General features: G+C 44.0%; 3 protein-coding genes across 4 annotated transcripts; 1 reads left to right on the top strand and 2 right to left on the bottom strand.

Moving 5' to 3' along the window:
* Positions 1-592: 592 nt before the first annotated feature.
* LOC133497552 (gastrula zinc finger protein XlCGF26.1-like) lies at positions 593-6,847 on the bottom strand. Its single transcript, XM_061813541.1, has 3 exons — positions 6,551-6,847; positions 4,332-4,634; positions 593-2,297 (listed from the first exon to the last, which is right to left on the bottom strand). The coding sequence occupies exons 1-3, from the start codon at positions 6,735-6,737 to the stop codon at positions 829-831; spliced, it is 1,959 nt and encodes a 652-aa protein (XP_061669525.1). The 5' UTR covers positions 6,738-6,847; the 3' UTR covers positions 593-828.
* Positions 6,848-6,994: 147 nt separating this feature from the next.
* LOC133497574 (zinc finger protein OZF-like) lies at positions 6,995-11,724 on the top strand. 2 transcript variants are annotated; one of them, XM_061813593.1, is made up of 3 exons: positions 6,995-8,109; positions 9,847-10,365; positions 11,471-11,724. In XM_061813593.1, the coding sequence occupies exons 1-3, from the start codon at positions 7,965-7,967 to the stop codon at positions 11,527-11,529; spliced, it is 723 nt and encodes a 240-aa protein (XP_061669577.1). In that variant the 5' UTR covers positions 6,995-7,964; the 3' UTR covers positions 11,530-11,724. The 2 variants fall into 2 exon arrangements, with proteins under 2 accessions (XP_061669577.1, XP_061669576.1); XM_061813592.1 differs by lacking the exon at positions 11,471-11,724 and having other exon boundaries at positions 9,847-11,458.
* Positions 11,725-14,561: 2,837 nt separating this feature from the next.
* On the bottom strand, positions 14,562-18,011 carry LOC133497609 (oocyte zinc finger protein XlCOF6.1-like). The gene is made up of 2 exons (XM_061813652.1): positions 17,303-18,011; positions 14,562-15,745 (listed from the first exon to the last, which is right to left on the bottom strand). Exons 1-2 carry the CDS (start codon positions 17,397-17,399, stop codon positions 14,589-14,591), a joined length of 1,254 nt encoding a protein of 417 aa, XP_061669636.1. The 5' UTR covers positions 17,400-18,011; the 3' UTR covers positions 14,562-14,588.
* Positions 18,012-19,525: the final 1,514 nt, after the last annotated feature.

Below are 19,525 nucleotides of genomic sequence, written 5' to 3'. Positions count from 1 at the left end.
TATATACTTACATTTCACACTTAACACATATTTAGAAATATATTTAACATTTAAATATATATTTATTTAGTTTGGGGATTTAATATACTGAATGAACTATACATTTGCCAAATGTTGTGGTGAACATGCAGAAAAATGACTTTTCAATATTCCCAACATACTGAAGCTCCGTGTCAAGCTGCTGCTCCTCTGCAACGAGAGGACGCGGGTGAGGTGGTTCGGGGATTTGGGCAGGACGCCTACCCGGCGAGGTGTCGGTCACGTCCCGCCGGAGGAAGACCCCAGAGAGGACAGGCCAGAGATCTCTCGGCAGGCTCGGGAACACCTCGGGAGAGCTGGATCGAGTGAGCGGGGAGAGCAAAGTCCAGGCGTCACTGCTAACGCCAGATCCGATCTCGGATGAGCGGAAGAAAATAAATGGGAGCTACATCATCATCATGGATTTGAGGATATCGTTCACGTCCATATTCAGTTTCAGATGCGCTTTGTCGGGGTGTCCAAAGCTTCACTGGCACACGTTTCCAAAAAGAGGCCAAAGCACGTTTGCTTGAAGTTGTTTATTTGCTATTACAGTTGAAGAAAAAACATTCCACAAAAAAAAAAAAAATGCAGTTTTTCAGTTGGAGAGAAAGAACCAAAACAACACCCGACAATTATTCTGCAGCTTCAATGAACGCTGGCTGCTCTTCTTACCAGAACACTTGTGTGCCTTGAGACGACTTGATTTGGAAACTTTCACCGCACGCACACGCAACAACTGAATGGTTTCTCACCAGTGTGTCCCATGACATCTGCAGTTATTAGCAAACAGTCTACCACAAAAGATTTCTACGCACTGTGTGATCCTGTGTGTCTTTTCAATTTCCACTTTGTGAGGAATCTTTTACCACAAACTAAGCAGGCAAATGGTTTTTCTCCAGTGTGTGTTCTTGTGTGCATTTTTAATTTCCACTTTGTGAGGAATCTTTTACCACAAACTAAGCAGGCAAAAGGTTTTTCTCCAGTGTGTGTTCTTGTGTGTATTGTTAAATTGACCTTCCAAGGGAAATGTTTGCCGCAAACTAAACAGACAAAAGGTTTCTCCCCGGTGTGTACCCTTGTGTGCGTTGTTAAACTTTTCTTTGCAGAGAAACTTTTACCACAAACTGAGCAGGCAAAAGGTTTTTCTCCGGTGTGTATCCTTGTGTGCTCTTTTAAACTTTTTTTTACAGAGAAACCTTTACCACAAACTAAGCAGGCAAAAGGTTTTTCTCCGGTGTGTATCCTTGTGTGCTCTGTTAAACTTTTCTTTTCACAGAAACTTTTACCACAAACTGAGCAGGCAAAATGTTTTTCTCCGGTGTGAATCCTTGTGTGCTCTGTTAAACTTTTCTTTTCACAGAATCTTTCACCACAAACTGAGCAGGAAAAGGGTTTTTCTCCGGCGTGTGTTCTTATGTGCTTTGTTAATGTTTTCTTTGTCGAGAATTTTTCACCACAATCTGAGCAGGAAAAAGGTTTTTCTCCAGTGTGTGTTCTTGTGTGCACTGTTAAATCTCTCTTCCAAGTGAAATGTTTGCCGCAAATTGAACAGGCAAAACGTTTCTCCCCGGTGTGTATCCTTGTGTGTTTTGTTAAATTTGTCTTTATAGAGAAGCTTTTACCGCAAACTTGGCAGGAAAAAGGTTTTTCTCCGGTGTGTGTTCTTGCGTGTACTTTTAAAGCTCCCTTCCAAGTGAAATGTTTGTCGCAAACTAAACAGGCAAACGGTTTCTCCCCGGTGTGTATCCTAGTGTGCTGTATTAAATTTGCCTTGAGAGAGAACTTTTTCCCACAAACTGAGCAGGCGAAAGGTTTCCCTTTAGCGTGCGTTCTCGTGTGCCTTATTAAATCGTCCTTGACAGAAAATGCTTTTCTGCAAACTGTGCATGTGAAATGTTTTTCTCTCGTGCGTTTTGTCAAATTTGTCTCGTCAATGTCTATTTTACCAGAAACTGAGCGAGAACAACTTTTCTTCCCACCAAGTTGTCTTGTTTGTACTTTCAATGCCGTCGTGTTGTCATTGTGATGCGTCATAACATCGTTAACATTTTTACCATTAATTTCGTCATCATTATTAGAAGCTTGTGGCCTGATGTCATCGTGATCTGAGGACTGGTCTCCTTGCGGTCCTCCCCCGTGCTCTCCGTGACCTTCTGCTTCTGTCACCATGGCAGCAGCCAATGGAAACTTGCTGATTTTACTCTCCTGCTCTTCGTCTTTCATGTGCGGTGTCGCTCGCTCCCGATCCTCAACGGCAAGATTATCTTCAGTGACATCTGCAGGGCACAAGAAGACAAACAAAATAGTTTGCTAAAGTCAAGTTAGGTTCTTTCAAGACTCGTGTGGCGTGTCTTTCGCAATGTCTGATATAATCTAAGATAAGCGTGACCAACACGTTGATGGCGATCGACAGGACGATCTGCACACCCATCATGGTAGATCCTGAGTCATTTTCAAAATAAATTGCAATAATGGTTTATTTAAAAAAAAAAAAAAAGTCACATTTTGATTTATTCTCGTCCTTGTTTTGGATCGCAAAAGGGTCGTACTATGAATCATTATATTATCTTCTAATTCCGTTCAGGTCATTTTGACAAGCACAAAAACGGTTATGCTGCCAACGTGTCTGCAAACTTCACACGTGACGAGTTGTTGTTAAAATGCTGAACTCAGTGGGGGGGGGGGGGGGGGGGTGACGCATCAGTTCCCACAGCAGCATGAAGAGAGCTAGCCGCGAGCATCAGAGGGCTAAAGATGCCAACACAGGAAAGAAATCTAAGACCACGTCGCCTCCAACGAGCTTAGGAACACATGGAAAGGCATCAAGTGGTTCACAAACGACAACACCAGGGCTGAAAAAAATGACCAAAAGCCACTTCCCCTTCCAGATGCCCTCAAGCAGTTCTTTGCCCACTTGGAGGACCCCAGCAACAAGACCTCCAGCACCAGACTCACACCGCCACCTGGTGACATGCGATGAAGAACCCGCAAAGCTGCCTATCCTGACAGATTCCCAGGGCGAGCACTGAAAGACTGTGCCCAGCAGCTGGCAAAGGTGCTAACAGATCATTTTTAAGACCTGGCTCCAACTAGCGTCCGTCTGGTTCAACCGTCCGAAAATCTGCCTTCATCCTTGCACCCAAGAGCGCCAAAGTGACGGGTATGAAATAACCATCGGCCAGCAGCCCCTCACGTTGAGAGTCTGGAAGTCAAGATCATGGTACTGATCAAAAACTACATCGACGCCTCTTTGGGACCTCACCAGTCCACGTCCAGAAAGAACTCTGATGCCGTCTCATTGCCCAAAAGCTCTTCTCTTCTTGTATTTCACCTCTGCTTTCATCACTACCCTACCGCAAAACCTGAACATCTACGGCCGGCGTCCATCACTGGGGAACCGCGTCCTGAACTACCTGAGAAGCAGAGCACAAACGGTCAGGCTCCACAACACAGTCTCCTCCTCCGTCACCCTCAGCACTAGTACCCCAGGGCAGCATCCTGAGCCCCCTCCAGTTCACACCACTGAGCTCCGACCGCTCAGCGCGTTCCCGAGCTGCCGTACGGCAAAGATTGCAGATTACACTCCAAAAAGAACGAGTCTGAATACAGAGAGGAGCTAGAACATCTGGTGGGCTGGTACAAATATAACAATATTTTCATCAATGTAAAGATGACCATCGGAGGAGCAACCGTGGAAGTGGTTCAGTCTCCAGCTACCGGTGCCGAGGAGTCCACCTTTCTGAGGACCTCCCCCCGAGATGAAAATCTCTTTGCTCAAGGAAGCGCACAGACGTCCCTACTGCCACCGGAAACTATGATGCGCTGAACTGGGTTGCGGTGTCTTGAGGAGCTCCAGATCTGTAGCGATTCTATTAAAAAAAAAAAAAAAAAAAGCCAAAGCGGAATCTCGGTCGTCCTATTTTGCCGTGGTGGCTCAAAACTACGCGGGTGGATCCTTTCAGGATGTTTATAAAGCTACTAAACGGAGATGAAAATGAACCACAATATCAAATTCATTTGATCAAAATTTTGGAAATTTCACCGCTGCAAAAAATTACATATATTAGCATGCAATGAGGACAGGATTCCTTTGAATTTGAGAATATTTCACCACAAACTAAGCAGGAAAAAGCTTTTTTCTCATGTAGCTATTTTGAAATCTCCTTTCCAAGAGAATCTTTTCTCACCAACTGAGCAGACAAAAATTTTTTCTACCCGCTCGCGTGTCTTCGCCGAAACAGGTTTTGTCCCAACATTTCCCGCATTTGTTATTTTGATGTGACAGCGCAACACCGCCAACGCGTCCTCACCGACAGACGGCGGCGCCGCGAGGCCGCCCGCTTGAGATGGTCCACGGGCGCCTCCGTCACCTTCTTCACTCTTCACGGGAATGTCGGTGACGTCGTCCTGCTCCTCTTTTTTGATTTGTGGGGTCTGTGGCTGCTCTTTGTCCTTTATTGGCAGGCGCTTGGCCTCCTGCTCTTCTTTTTTCATTCGTGGGGTCTCGGGCTGCTCTTTGTCTTTTATCAGTGGGGGTTTGGCCTCCTCTTCCTCTTTGACGGGTGGCGTCGCCGCCCCCTGATGCACGAGGCCGACACCTTCTTCACCGGCTTCTGCAGGGCAACGAGAAGACAAACGGACCGTTTAGTAAAGTCAACTTTTGTTCAGTCAAGTGTCGTGTTGTGACTTGTAATCGACGGTTTTTAGCAATGCCATTGCCACGGACTTAAATTTACATCTGCAAACACCCCATCGTTTAATGCCACGGACGTAAAATTGTGTATTATCCGTTTTTTTTCTTTAAATTTACATTTGTGATGAAGGGCTTGGTGCAACTCCTCGGGAAGTATCGAGGCTTTGGGAATGGTTTCAGTGTGATAAATCGACATTAAATGGCAGGAACTTTAACCGCACGTCGAGCAAGCCCACCTTCCGTACCCGATATCCTGCGATACCTCATCTGACGAGGTGGTATGAGAAAGGAGTGCGGTGGTGAGAATTTGGAGAAATACCAGCAGCTGACGCTACAACAGAGTTTTTTTTTTTTTTTTTTACAACAACAACAACAAAAAAAAGATGATTAAGTCGCATTATCATCTCTTCCAGAAAAGAAACCGAAGACGTCACGTGAGCGACCGCAGGGAACGCGGGCGCGCCACGACCACGTGCGTCGGGACAATTCCGCGGACTTCAAAGATCAGAGAGCTTGAGCCGGTTTGTCCATCGGGATCGTCTTGAGAGAAGCAGACCGTCATCCCGTGAGCTCACAGAACGTCGCGAAAGGGGTAAAAACTCGCTAACCTCAAAGTTAACGACATTGTCCAAATTGTCATAATGTGCATGAAAAGGAACAACTACGATAATTCTGCATGTTTACGAATCCCGTATCCTGTGGTGTGTGCAATATATTTCGCAAGACGGGTGAAAAAAAATAAAAAAATTCTCTACTTCACACTGCAGCAATGTTTCTTTTGATGCTATGTTTTTTTTTAATATCATTTTTTTTTGTCATTTTGTCAGAAAGTGCAACTGCATCAAGCGGGGTCGTTGATCTCTGGAGATTGCTTTCACATATAGCATACCAAAAAAAAAAGACTTAAAAAGGGTCAATGTGAACGCACAAAGTTCGTGTATGAGTACCTTCAAAATTCCGTCAAAACAGTGAAAAATGGCTAGCATACGACTCTCCCAATTTCAGAAAGATTAAATGAGTTATGATGATAAAAGACAAGGTTAACCAACGAGTCGATTGCGATCGACATGCACATCACTGGCGGCGCGGTGGATCAGGGTTCGATCCCGGCCCCGCCGTTGTGGGGTTTGCATGTTCTTCCCGTGCCTGCGTGGGGTTTTCTCCGGGCACTCCGATTTCCTACCACATCCCAAAAGACACGCAACATTAATTGGAGACTCTAAATTGCCCCGTCGGTGTGAATGTGAGTGCGACGGGTCGTATGTCTCCATGTGCCCTGTGATTGGCTGGCAAACAGTTCAGGGTGTACCCTGCCTCCTGCCCGGTGACAACTGGGACCCTCGTGAGGATAAGCGGCTAAGAAAATGGATGGACGTACATCTGCATGCCCGTCGTGGGAGCTCGTGAGTAACTTTCAAAATAAAACCAAGCCTTACTTTAAAGAAAAGACGAAAAAAGTGTGATTTCATCTGGGGTTACTGTTCATTTGTACTAATTGACTAACGGGTCATTGTACACATTTATTTTAATTATTACAACATTTTGCACAAGTGGAGGAGTTCAAGTATCTTGGGGTCTTGTTCAAATATAAATTGCAAAAACAAATTTTACTCGCGGTGTTTTTCGGATGAGGATAACAAGAGGCCGGTGGCCAACAAAATGGCGATCATGCCCATGATGCAACGCGGCGGGGACCCCCTTTCCAAGCATTTTCCCGCCAAACAGAAGCGTTGGTTCAGCTACTTTTCATTTCTATTGTAGCCTGACCCAAATAATTTTTTGATGAGACCAAAATACGCTAATTGTGAAAGAATCGACTGCGAGAAGTGCACAAACCTGCACGGTCGAGCACAAGGCGAGGATGGCCCGAGAAGACGCTCAGGAGACGCCGGTTCTCCTCCCTGGCCCGAGCGAGTTCCTCGTCGTACTCCGCGACGGTTCTCTCCAACACCACAAAGATTTCCTCCACGGCCGCATTCAGCCGCTCGGTCACCAAAGTTCGCAACATTCGGATTTGAGACATTGCTGTAATCTCAACCCTGGTGCAAACACAATACAAACGTTTGGAAGCGGCGCGTCCACGAAATGGAAGTGGGGTGGCGGAGGCGGAAGTGATGACATAAATACGCGCCGCTCCAACATAATCATTGTAGTAATAATAATAATAGGATAAAGTTATGGGAAAGAGGAGCGAGGGCTGTTCCCAGGACGCAAGCGTGTAATTCGAGAAACGGCAGATGCATTATTTGATGGATGTTTATGGAAAGTAGATTGAAAGGCAGAAGCACTGAGGGTTAGCGTTGACGGCAAAAAGATCATTAGCGCCATCTACTGTTCGGGAGTGTGCCTCTGCCATACAATGATATGCAACGCCACAGTTCCAAATAAGGAACAAAAAGTATTTTGGCTGAATGTTTTTTTTGGGGGGGAGGGGGGGGGTCGTAGATACGTTTTACAACACACAAAATATCATTCCATCACTGCTTGAGAATCCTTAAAAAGAAAAAAAAAATAATCGTCATCATTACCATTTTCTTAGCCGCTTATCCTCACAAAGTCGCGGGAGTGCTGGAGCCCATCCCAACAGGTAGGAGGCAGGGTGCGCCCTGAACAGGTTGCCAGCCAATCACACCTAGGAGCAATTTAGGGTGTTGCATGTTTTTAGGATGCGGGAGGAAACCGGAGTGCCCGGAGAAAATCCACGCAGGCACGGGGAGAACACGCAAACTCCAAACTGCCGGGTCTGGGATTGACCCGAGACCTCAGAACTGTGAGCCCAACGCTTTCTATCGGATCTACCGTGCCGCCCAATTCCTAATACCAAGTAATTTAATTTATATCGACGTTAAACACGTTCAAAATAATCTCTGAATAAAGCGGAAAGTTCGTGTGTTACAACACAGAACAGTCAGGGCGCGCAGAGAATCCTGGGAAAGAGCCATGGTGTGTCCAAGTGGAGTTGCCGTAGAAATCCTACTTGTGCATTTTTTTTAATTTTTTTTTTTTACATGTGGCCGTACGCGTTCGAGTAAACAATAGTTCCACAGTTAGAACTGAACACACCGAAGCCTCGACACGGTTGGGTCATCACGACTTGACGGGGCAAAAAAAAAAAATCTCCTTGCTTGGATTAACGCGTTTCGATGCACGTCCAAACCTCGCGAGCTAACCTAGCTTAGCCTCGCTAGCCGCCGTCAAAGAAGAGACGAATTTGCGGGGAAGATCGTCGATCACGAGCGACCGAGTGCGGATGGAAACAAAAGGTTCTGATTATCGGGCGGGGATGTGTGCGAGGGAGACGGCACAATACGCGGAGGAACTTTCCGGATCGAAAGGGAAGGAGCCAATGATGGACGCTGCTCTCCAACAGTCTGCGTTTGTGTTCCGCGGAGCAGGTTTGTTCACTTGCCATCTACTCACCATTTTTTTTTTTCCAGAGGTGGTGCCTCGCTGCATACACAAGCATCTAAATACATTACAATAGTCCCAAAAGTGATTTCACAATCTGCTGGAGTTCAATTCAAAAAGTGAAACTCTGAGAAATTCGCTACACCCCCCCCCACCCCCGAGAGAAATTAATTTCACTATTATTTTTATTTACATTGATGCATGATTTTGATCATTGTATCTCACATCAAACAAAAACATAAAATTTACCATCTCCAGAAACTACAACGTTTGTCTTACAGAAAAATTCTAGTAGTTATGGAAATAATGTTTTTCATGTAGAAAATGGGAGGTTATTTGATATCTGAAAATTATTTCATGTATTCCATTATTCTATTGAATGTGTCAGTGCTGAAATGCTAATTGTCTCCCATATTCAAATTAATTGAGTTGTAGGTAAGTGTTTACTTGCAGTAGCGGCTGCTAAACAAGGCCCGCTTGAAAACAGATCACACGAAATAATAAAATGAAAATTATGTCTATATTATGTTTATGTATTGTTATTTTCGCTAGATAATATACTGTTAATAACGACTAAAAATGATTCGTTTTTCTGGCGGCTGTCGCGATCGAGACGCAATTTCCGGTTTACTTCCGGTCGTTCCACTCCGGTGAAACTTGTGACATGCGCATTGGGTCCGAGTCTCATATCAAGTTTCATGTTTTCACATGTCGCCATTCGTGGTCCTCCCCTTTTGCATGTATGTACAGTAGATTTTTTTCCCCCGCTGTAGTAAATTAATATTCCGTGCTTTGCTGCGCTTGCGCCATCTAGTGGTGATGATGAGTACTGCATCTTAAGCAGAACAATTCACAGAAATTATTTTCTTCCATGAGGTGGTATAAAATCGTGATTGTTCTGCAAAGTTACTCACAGGTCGGGTTGGTAGAGCGAGTCGACGAGTGACCGATGGGTCGGCGGTTCGAATTCCAGCCAAGACTGTCCGCTATTGAAGTGTCCTTGGGCAAGACACTCGGTCGCCAATGTAAATAAGAAAACGGGACCGAATTACCTCACCTGGTTAAACAAAGGAATTTATTGATTCTAATCCAGACCAATATGAGATAAAACATTGTCAAAATACAGAGATATGAGATTGTAGCCAATACATCTCATATAATGTCAATATTTATAAGTCCAAGTTGAAAACTATTCTTTTTTTCCCTCCCTCGTGCTCATAATCGAACATTTTCCGTTTTCAAATCACGTTTTCTGCACTGTACATTTTGAGTCGTTCAATATCTTTGTTTTGAAATTTCTTTCAGCTTTTCTCTTTTTTTAATGTAATTTCTTCATTGCATTTTAATCATATATCATTGAGTTACTTTGTTTGAAATGTGTTGTGAATAAATTTTCCTTGCCTTGTTTTATGAGACTTTTGGCTTGTTTCTATTTTTTAAAAGTAGTTTATTCTCTCTTACGATGTCACTATATCTATATTTTAGAGAACAATGTTTGTTTTTACTCAATACATGTTATTTTTTTTGCTGGGCCGGAACATGGGGTTGACATTTCAGTCCATCTCAAGTCGGGAAAATTGACTTCATACTTTGAGTAACAAGCTCGGTCTCAGAACCAAATAAGTTCGTCAGTGGAGTTACCAACGAAAAACAAACCCAAATTCACAGCGTTGAGTTTTGTCTTTAACAAACCAAGCGTGTGTTTGTGTTCTTCTGTCCTGCAGACATTTGTGAGGAGCTTCATTCTGAGCGGGAGGAACCCGAGTGCGCCCACATTAAAGAGGAAGAGGACGAAGAGCACCCGTACATTATCGTGGAAGTCCAACCCGAGCCGAGTCAGATTAAAGAGGAAGAGGAAGAAGAACTCGACTACAGTCAGGAGGAAGACGATCCAGAGATGTTCCACATTAAAGAAGAGGATGGGCTCATCATGTTGCCGTTGACCTTTGTGCCTTTCAAGGGTGAAGTTGAGGGCAAGGGTGATCGTAGGGGGAGCAGGGGGGCGGAGCCTCCAAGCAGCAGCTCCAGTCAAGACGTGACCACAGAAGGCGACGAAGACAACGGCGCAGGATCTCAAGAAGACGGCCTCTTAGCGCCGCTTTCAGATAGTGACGACATAACATCGCACTCCCACGACGACGACGACGACGATGACGATTATGAGGATGATAATGACAATGATGATGATGAAGATGATTATGAGGACGACGACGATGATGATGATGATTATCAACACTCAAAAGGTGACATGACATTTCTCACTAACAAAAAACACTGGCAATGTTCTCAATGCGACAAAACGTTAAGTTCCAAGAGGGTTTTGAAAGAACACATGAGAATACACACTGGAGAGAAACCCTTTGCCTGCTCAGTTTGTGGGCAACGATTCTCTTTTCGGGAAAACTTGAGAATTCACACAAGAACGCACACAAAGGAGAAACCTTTTGTCTGCTCAGTTTGCGGCAAAAGATTTACTCAAAAGACAAATTTAACAAAGCACACAAGAACCCACACAGAGGAGAAACCTTTTGCCTGCTTGGTTTGCGGTAAAAGATTTACTCAAAAGACAAATTTATCAACACACTCAAGAGCGCACACTGGAGAAAAACCTTTTGCCTGCTCAGTTTGTGATCAGAGATTCTCTGTCAGGGGAAACTTAAGAAGACACACGAGAACACATACTGGAGAGAAACCTTTCGTCTGTTCGGTTTGCGGCCAAAGATTCTCAACAAAGCCGAATTTAACCAGACACACAAGAACGCACACTGAAGAAAAACCTTTTGCCTGCTCATTTTGCGACGAACGATTCAATTTACAGAAAAAATTAATTACACACACCAGATTGCACAGCGGACAAAAAACCTTCGCCTGCTCAGTTTGTGGTAAAAGATTCTCTGTGAGGGGAAATTTAAGAAGACACGCCAGAACGCACACCGGCGAGAAACCTTTTGCGTGTTCAGTTTGTGGTCAAAAAATTTCTTCCAAGGCAAATTTAACCACGCACACAAGAAAACACACCGGGGAGAAGCCATTCAGTTGCAATGTGTGCGCCAAAAGATTCTTCAGCAAGGCTTACGTCAAGAGACACAAGTGTGCCGGGGAGAACAGCAGCGATCAATAAAGCTACGAATGGACTGAACAAACGGAGAAGTGTGTTTGTGATGCTGAATCGAGTGCAACATTCATGTAAAGATGTTCAATCAATAAATTCATCAGTGACAGAAGAACCGTGGTGTGGTGTACTCCATCCACCGCAGTGAGAGTGACTGCATTCGTTCGGGAGTATCTAAAACCGATTTATTGGTAATTGTGCTCATCTCCAACACCCCCCCCCACCATCACCAACAGCAGAGAAAGAAAACTTACGCAGGCCCCGGCCCGGATTCAACCCCGGATCTGAACTGTGAGGCTGAGTGTCAACAAGTCGTTCACCGTGCAGTCGGTCCGAAGACGTCTGGAGGGTACTTCAGGACGGAGAGCGGGCACGCGCGCATAGACTCCAGGTGGCGCTCAAGCGTTTGCCCCTTTTTTCCCCTGGTGCCACATTTTCTGTACAATATTGTTTTTTTTCATCCATAAATATTTGAATGAAAAAGTAAACAACAACAAAAATGTTTGGAAATGCTTTTGAGGTTAATCTGGGGCACCACAAAAGGCGGCGCTTGTGTGATCACTACAATAAAATATAATATCAGGATTTTGATGGGAATTGCATTAATCTCAACACCCCTGCATTTACTAAAAGACTTGCAACCAGACATGCAACTACACAATCTCAGTTGTTCATTATTTTACTTCCCCAATCTTCGTTTTTTTTTTTTTTTTTTTCCTTGTTCAGAGCTCTTATTAGGCCACCACTCAGTTTTTCCCAGGACCAGGTGACTGACTGGCCCAGTCCTCAACCCCCAAACTGGAGGACCAGTTTGGTTTGTTCTGTTTTCTTTCCCTTACACAAACTTCGAGCCCCTGATATTCCCCAGCGGCCCCGCATGCAGTACTAACCAGGCCCGAGCATGCTTAGGTACCAAAATCAGTTTTTTTTCAAAGTATTATGGCTGTTCGCGGTCTTCCTTGATCTAAAATATGGTATTTCTTTTTTTTTTCATTTCACGTTCTAAATGAAAAAGGTTTCAGATGATCTTGCTTTTGGATACCACAAAACCCTGGCATTTGACATGGGGTGTTTAGACTTTTTCTATCTACTCTCACTTCTCATCTCCTTAATGTTAATAATTGTATTGTGCTGATTTTGAAATAACGTGACACATAATCCATACTTTAAGTTTTTCGCGGTGACCTGCTCATAACGCAAATCATTCACATCTCAAATTGACTTTTTCTGTTGAAATGAATGGAAAAGCCATTCATCTGTTCCAGCCCCCTTTTAAAATTAATAAGATAAATACATGGGTGGCACAGTGGTGCAATTGGTTAGAGCGTTGGCCTCACAGTCCTGAGAACCGGGGATTCAAATCCTGGCCCCGCCTGTGTGCGGTTTGCATGTTCACCCCGTGCCTGCGTGGGACGCTGAGGAGGAATTTACCTGCAAATATTTCCGTAGCAATAGCTAAGCACAGCCTCCCTTCGTTCTTCGTCATCCACCTCTTGCAGTAATGGTGAGTACAACATCTTATATCTTTTATTTTAATGTATTTGAGTTTTTTATACAAAGCATTTTGACGTAAATTTTGACTTTAAGGGTAAAATCCACCTTACGCGGAAATTCTGGTTACGTCGCCGGCGTAGGAACGGATCTTGTTCGTAGATGGAGGACTTCCTGTATAGAGCTCGCGCACGTGACGTCGCCATTTTCACAGCGCCATATTGCCGGTCAAACAGAGCTGCTCGACATTGTGGGAGACAATGAACTGGGGGAGAATATTTACTTTACCCGTGACCTGTTGTCCTGTTTGTTGCCATTGATTTATTTAAATATTTGAATAGTAGCAGAAAAGATCGATGGATTCCGGCAAAAGTTAACACGTGACCGAACGCGCTTCCGTGTTAACGAGCCGTCAACCCGTCACTATGTGGGATTTATTCCTGATTGAGAATCGATCCAGCAACAAAGTACTCATATGCGTCCAGACTTTTAGATGCTTTCAAATTTTTGCGTGTAAATCTCGACGACTTACTCACCAGATCCACGTGTGGATCCAGTTGTCCAAGACAGGCGGAAGCAAATTAAGAGTCCAATTTCTTATCGGCGAAAACATAGACTTCGGCATTAAATAAGTGTCCAGTATGCCGAGTTTATCTAATTTTTCCATGTACTGTCGTTTCTTTTCACCTTCCAAATGCCTGACGGTATCGGACAAGACTCTGGACGTGGTGCTACAAGACATATTTTCTTGTCGTCTCCAACCGATTTAGCATTGAGCGATGCTTAGCTTGACCGGCAATATGGCGACGTGAGCAAAAGTCACGTGATTTTATGACGTAGCTGCACGAGCTCTATACCAAAGGAGGTTGAACTACAGTATACATTTTGAGAAAACGTACTTTTTAAGCCTGGCAAAATGATTTGATAGATTTTTTTAAAAATTCTTTTGTGTAAATTTGAAATAAGCCTGAGGCCAAAAGTCTTTTTTTTTTAAATACATATATATCCAGCTGGTACAATTCATTCGGCCATCAGCATGGTTGATGCCAACTCCGGCGTGTTCTTTTTAGTCATCTTGAATAGCGTCATACGTGACTATGAGTCTTTTTGATTATTAAAGAATGAAAACGTAACCCAAAACAATATCCTATCAACTTAGGGCTGGGCGATAACACACGAAAGATGCTTACTGTATCTCAAAATAACTTTTGCTTGAAATTACCAATGGGACCAAAACAAGCAAGAACGCAAGCAAAAATAAAAAAATAATCGGTGAAGCTGAAGCTATGGGAGCCCGTCAGGATCTCAAATTGGAAGGCATACTGCTACACGGACGTCAGTGTCGTAAAGCGAGTTTTGGAGGAGGTTGGCGCGAGTCGCATCGTACAACTTCTAGGATCAATCAAGTTTTTTGTGAGCACACACGTGGTCTCTGCGTGCTATCGAAGATAATAGTAAAGATGAAGCTTCCCTTCTCGTTCCTGACCGCTGGTCCTGTGTCACCCATGTTAAATGTCTCTTTCTGGGTTTTATGGGAAAAAGCGTGTTACAAATTTGATTTATTATTATTATTACCATCATTAAACTAGTGCAGACATGGAGAGGTGATGTTTTTCACAGTGGAGGAGAAAAAAAAATCACAACTGATCCTGACATGTCTGTGCTAAAACCTTTTGGGGAGCAAAAATAAGTGTCAAAACTGGTGCATTTTTTTTTTTCTTCACAAACATGTAATCTACAGAGCGATTTCTTGACAAATTAGGTCATTTGTAAACCAAGTGTTCGGCGTGTAGTGATTGGGGAGTAGAAAATGAGTCAAAGAAGAGCAACACAGCCTCGATTTCTTCGGTTTATTGTACAGCTTCACTGAGCGTTGCCCCTCTGAGCGGCGCACTTGTGTCTCTTCAGCTCGTACTTGACGTGGAATCTTTTATGACACCCGGCGCAGCGGAACGGTTTCTCACCGGTGTGTCTTCTCGTGTGCGCCGTCAACGAGCGTCGTTGAGTGAACCCTTTCCCGCAAAAGGAGCAGGCGAAAGGTATCTCCCCGGTGTGTGTTCTTGTGTGTGTCGTCAGTTGTCCCTGCGCCGCAAACTTTTGACCGCAAACCGAGCAGGCGAAAGGTTTTTCCCCCGAGTGTGTTCTTGTATGTCGCGTCAAATCTCCCTTCTGAGTGAATCTTTTCCCGCAAATTGAGCAGGCAAAAGGTTTATCTCCGGTGTGTGTTCTCGTGTGTATTCTTAAATCCACATTTTGAGTGAATCTTTTGCCACAAACTGAGCAGGCGAAAGGCCTTTCCCCCGTGTGTGTTCTCGTGTGCCGCGTTAAATTTGTCTTGACCGAGAACCTTTTCCCGCAAACCGAGCAAACAAACGGTTTATCTCCGGTGTGTGTTCTCGTGTGTTTTGTCAAATGTGTCTTTGTAGAGAACCTTTGACCGCAAACCGAACACACAAAAGGCTTTTCTCCAGTGTGTGTTCTTGTGTGTGTTTTTAAATCTACATTCTGAATAAATCGCTTCCCGCAAACTGAGCAGACGAAGGGTTTTTCCCCGGTGTGCGTCACCGTGTGCCTCGTTAAAGTTGCCTTTCGAGAGAATCTCTTGCCGCAAACTGAGCAGACAAAAGGTTTTTCTCGAGCGTGTGTTCTTTCATGCGCGTTCAACAGTGACTTCTTGTCAAATGTTTTGTCACAGTGAGCACACCGGACACATTTGTCGTCGGTGTGGCCTCTCAAATCACTTCGAGAGCGTTCGTCATCGTCCTCATGAGAAGAGTGCGACGTTCTGCTGTCGCTGTCTGAGAGTGGAGCCGAAAGGCCGTCCGATTGGGACCCTCCGCAGCGGTCGCCATCACGCGATGGAAACTTGGTGATGTCGTCCTCCGGCGCTTCTTCTTTAATGTAAGGCGACTTGGGCTCCCCTTCCTCACTCATACGATGAACCGTTGACTCTTCTTCCTCTCCTTTAAAGCAGGATGACTGCAGCTCATCCTCAGGATGAAGATTCTCTTCGCTAACATCTGCAGCACACAAGAAGACAAAAGTGGTTTACTCAAATAAGCTTTGCATTGGGACTCTGGTGTTGATTATTAGTGTTTATTTGTGTTTTGGCAATGTTTAATGTATTTTTAATTTTGTATTTTATTGACTTATTCACTCATTTTTGTCGCGGGCCACATTGTGGTTCTGGTTTTTCCCTCAGAGGCCCGTTATGACTGTGAAACCATAAAAATGTTTAATCGCCTCATCACGTGGCTGGGTTGCACGTGACGGCACGCTTGTTCATCCGCGTACTTGACCGCCATTGTTGCAGACTAGCAGTCAGCTGTCCATCGTCGTCAACGCCAGATTTTTGTTGCGTCTACGGATGTGGAAATCGCGGAAACAGAGACATCGGGAAGCGATTTTTCCGTGTTCCAAAGATTAGACTGCATGAGGGAGAAGATTTAATGGAGTTATCGAAAAACGGCAACAAAAGTGGCTTGCAAATATACGACGTGCAGATCTGAACGAAGCTCGAGAACACGAGGCAAATGATTCTGATCATTTTGTAAGCGTGTGTATTTCTAGTGTCCGGATATTCTACTTCAGGGAAGTCCTTCAGATCCTTTGAAAGTACTTCGTCGTGGAGAGTATATGGATCATAATCTTCACAGAGTTTAATCTTCTGTACGTATTCTAGCTTTGGCGACATCATCGAGTGAATTAAAGTAGGCAGAAAACATCCGCCGCTCACACGCGCGGGTCTGTGGACGTTGCCATGGTGATCTCGTCCGCAACTTGTCTGTAGAAATGGCGGCGATTCGATTGAGGGTGCATTTTTAAAACGTGATTGCAACCCAAGGATTTACACACAAAATGGATTAACTGAATTTGGAATCAGAAACCAGGGGTGGTAGGTTTGGTAACACAAAAATGCTTACAATATCTTAACATTACCATTTATGGTCATTTGAAATTTCGGTACATCTTTTCACAAGAATCATGAAAGTTGACACATTTGATTTGCCTTCGCGGGCCAGGTAAAATCATGCGGCGGGGCGGATCTGGTCCCCCCGGGCCTTGAGTTTGACACCTGTGCGCTGGAAGGGAAAGTCACTGGTTACAGCAGCAGAAAATGATATACAACGTTATGAAAAGTATCAACAAAATAAACAACTTGAGAGGATTTTCCAAATTTACAAAGCGCATCACGTTGAAAAGAAAGTGCTACAAGAGTCCAGGTCAAGTCGACACAGAAGGTGTAAAACAATAATTAAACTTATCACACAAGTGTAGTTTTCATATTGCTTTTTTTGTTTTGCATCTTTTTCTTATCTAGTAGAGGTTTATTTTTCGGGATTAAAACGTATTTAAAATGGTGTTGTTTTGCAGCGGCTGGAACAAATGAATGGGTCTTGATTTTAACACCATTTTGTTGCTCTTGAATTCAACTCGTCCTTAAAGGTACAATTAAGATAATTTGTGTAAATGTACTTCGGTGATTTTGACCGAAACCACGAAATGATCACAGGAATGTTGTCAAATGAATGAAACTAGTATGGAAATAAGTGAGACTTGTCGAAAAGTGAACAAACCTCCTCTTTTGAACACAACTCGAGGCTGCTCCAAACCAGCGTCCAGCATTTGGCGTTGACGATGAATATCATTTTCTTTCTTCCTTTTTGAAAACATCGTCGCGAGATGAGCACGACACTTTACACTCACACTTGATCTCCCTCCTCGGGTACACTTTCTTTGTTAGCCGCTAGCAAGCTAAACTAAACTAGCTTGGGAGGGTTTTAAGTGCACTGGGACGGGTTTATCCGGGCATGAGGGGGGATCAAATGTTTTTTTTTTTTAGCATATTAAAGCAGCGATGGGAGGAGTGCGTGGAGGCGAGAGTGTCCCTTCGATGCTCATTCGGGAAGATTAATCCGTTAAACTCGCGTGGGCGCGTCACGCGAAAACCGCTGCTGATGTCATCCCCCCCGTGTGCAGTTGACAGACTACCCCAGAGAAACGACCATGTAGAAACGCCTCTTTTGAGCTCAGTGCCTGTATCGATGCCACACTCGGGAGGTAAAACGTCTTCAGCGCATTCGGTGTGTGGACGGCAAGAAAACCAAAAGAGCAACGATGCCGTACATTATGCTACACACTATGCTGTCGCACAGTTATGACAACGGAACTGGAAACGGAAAAAAACTTTCATTTTTTTAAATTTCAAATTTCATGTATTGATAGCAGACGCTTTGATGTTGGCAAAAAGTACAGTTAATGAAAATCAGTTGGGAATTGAGCAAATTGCAGCGTAATAGCAATGATCGAACATTGCCTTTAATGGAATTACCGACCTTTCCAACATGGCCGCTACACAGGCACGTTAGTTAGTTATCTCTTAATATCCATGGACGCAAAACCGAGATTGAGAATGACGACACTGGCGCCCCGGCCCCTCACTCAGAAGGGACATCCCAACAATCCAATATTGTATTGTTTTTAGTTTTTGTAAATATTTTCAGCAATTGTCTTCAAACATATTAAATTTATTTAACAATAATTTTAAACAAAAGGATATGAAGTGCACTTTAATTGACCCCTCCGTACAGGGCACTCAACCGCGCCTCCTGAAGTGCGCTGACGTAAGACAAACAATTCGTAAAATATGGCAAATACAATACAATACATTCTGAACTGAGACAGACTCCATGCTTCTGATTTCATTCAAATCAACGATATATTATAGATTCTAAATACAATAAATTCTTAACTGAGAGAGACGCCATGCTTCTGATTTCATTCAATCGTTCACACGGGGCAATGTTATGCTAGCGGAGAACGTCTCATTCATTTGTCAGATTTATACGTATTAAAAATCAAATTTAGGGCATATCTTCGTGCAAACACAGTCTGGTTAAGCTTCGGTCGCGAGCCAGCACGAAATCAATATGTTTGTGCAGTTCGATCATCGCTAAATATCGCTCAACAAAGAATAAGTGTGTCAATCGTTCACACGTAGCGGTGTTATGCTAGCGGAGAACGTCTCATTCATTTATACGAGACGTGTATTAAAAATTAAATTTAGGGCATATCTTCGTGCAAACAGAGCCTGGTTAAGCTTCGGCCGCGAGCCAGCAAGAAATCAATACGTTTGTGCAGTCCGATCATTGCTAAATATCGCTCAACAAAGAATAAGTATGGCAATCGTTCACACGTAGCAGTGTTATGCTAGCGAAGAACTTCGAATTCATTTATACGAGACATGTATTGAAAATCAAATATAGGGCATACCTTCGTGCAAACATATGTGTTCCGGTTGATATTAGATGGATTTAGTTGATGATGCGGTCTTCCACAAAGTTTGATCCATCGAAGGCATTTTTCGTACTGGGTCTTCGGTTTTGGAAAGGGTACGAATGGAACTCCACCAAGTAGCCTTTCAGGATACCTGTCGTCACTATTACAAAGTCCACCTCTTTACCATATTTTTTGTTAAATAACCCAAATACGCGATAAAATGCTAACTAAACCTATACTGGACCATGCAATGTTGTCTGAGAAAATGGCGGGAGCAAAAACGGGCTTTGGTTTATGCAGATCTCTGGCCTCTGATTGGTCAGTGACGCGGATTGCGCAATATCCACGGAGGGCTCAATTCTTTCTGGATGACTACTGGTTACGTATTACCTTGATTTCTTGCCCAGGGACACAACCATGACATGTGCTCAGGCGGGGCGGGGGGGGGGGGGTGGGTGGCTCTCTGGTTTTTAGTACCTTACACCGCCCACACACACATGCAAATCTCGTAAAGCCTTCAT

The sequence above is a fragment of the Syngnathoides biaculeatus genome, chromosome 3, assembly GCF_019802595.1.
Source record: "Syngnathoides biaculeatus isolate LvHL_M chromosome 3, ASM1980259v1, whole genome shotgun sequence".
Classification (NCBI taxonomy): domain Eukaryota; kingdom Metazoa; phylum Chordata; class Actinopteri; order Syngnathiformes; family Syngnathidae; genus Syngnathoides; species Syngnathoides biaculeatus.
Note: the sequence above shows the minus strand (reverse complement) of the source record. Positions and strands in the feature narration are given on the sequence as shown.

What these genes read in the sequence shown, in the direction of transcription:
- LOC133497552 (XM_061813541.1), bottom strand. Translation starts at nt 6,737, where the DNA reads ATGTCTCAAATCCGAATGTTGCGAACTTTGGTGACCGAGCGGCTGAAT. An exon ending in CCTTGTGCTCGACCGTGCAG is followed by an intron (nt 4,635 to 6,550) that starts GTTTGTGCACTT and finishes GTTGCCCTGCAG; the next exon opens with AAGCCGGTGAAGAAGGTGTC. An exon ending in CGCGGCGCCGCCGTCTGTCG is followed by an intron (nt 2,298 to 4,331) that starts GTGAGGACGCGT and finishes TGTGCCCTGCAG; the next exon opens with ATGTCACTGAAGATAATCTT.
- LOC133497574 (XM_061813592.1), top strand. Translation starts at nt 7,965, where the DNA reads ATGGAAACAAAAGGTTCTGATTATCGGGCGGGGATGTGTGCGAGGGAG. An exon ending in GTTTGTGTTCCGCGGAGCAG is followed by an intron (nt 8,110 to 9,846) that starts GTTTGTTCACTT and finishes TCTGTCCTGCAG; the next exon opens with ACATTTGTGAGGAGCTTCAT.
- LOC133497609 (XM_061813652.1), bottom strand. Translation starts at nt 17,399, where the DNA reads ATGTTTTCAAAAAGGAAGAAAGAAAATGATATTCATCGTCAACGCCAA. An exon ending in AGTTGTGTTCAAAAGAGGAG is followed by an intron (nt 15,746 to 17,302) that starts GTTTGTTCACTT and finishes TGTGTGCTGCAG; the next exon opens with ATGTTAGCGAAGAGAATCTT.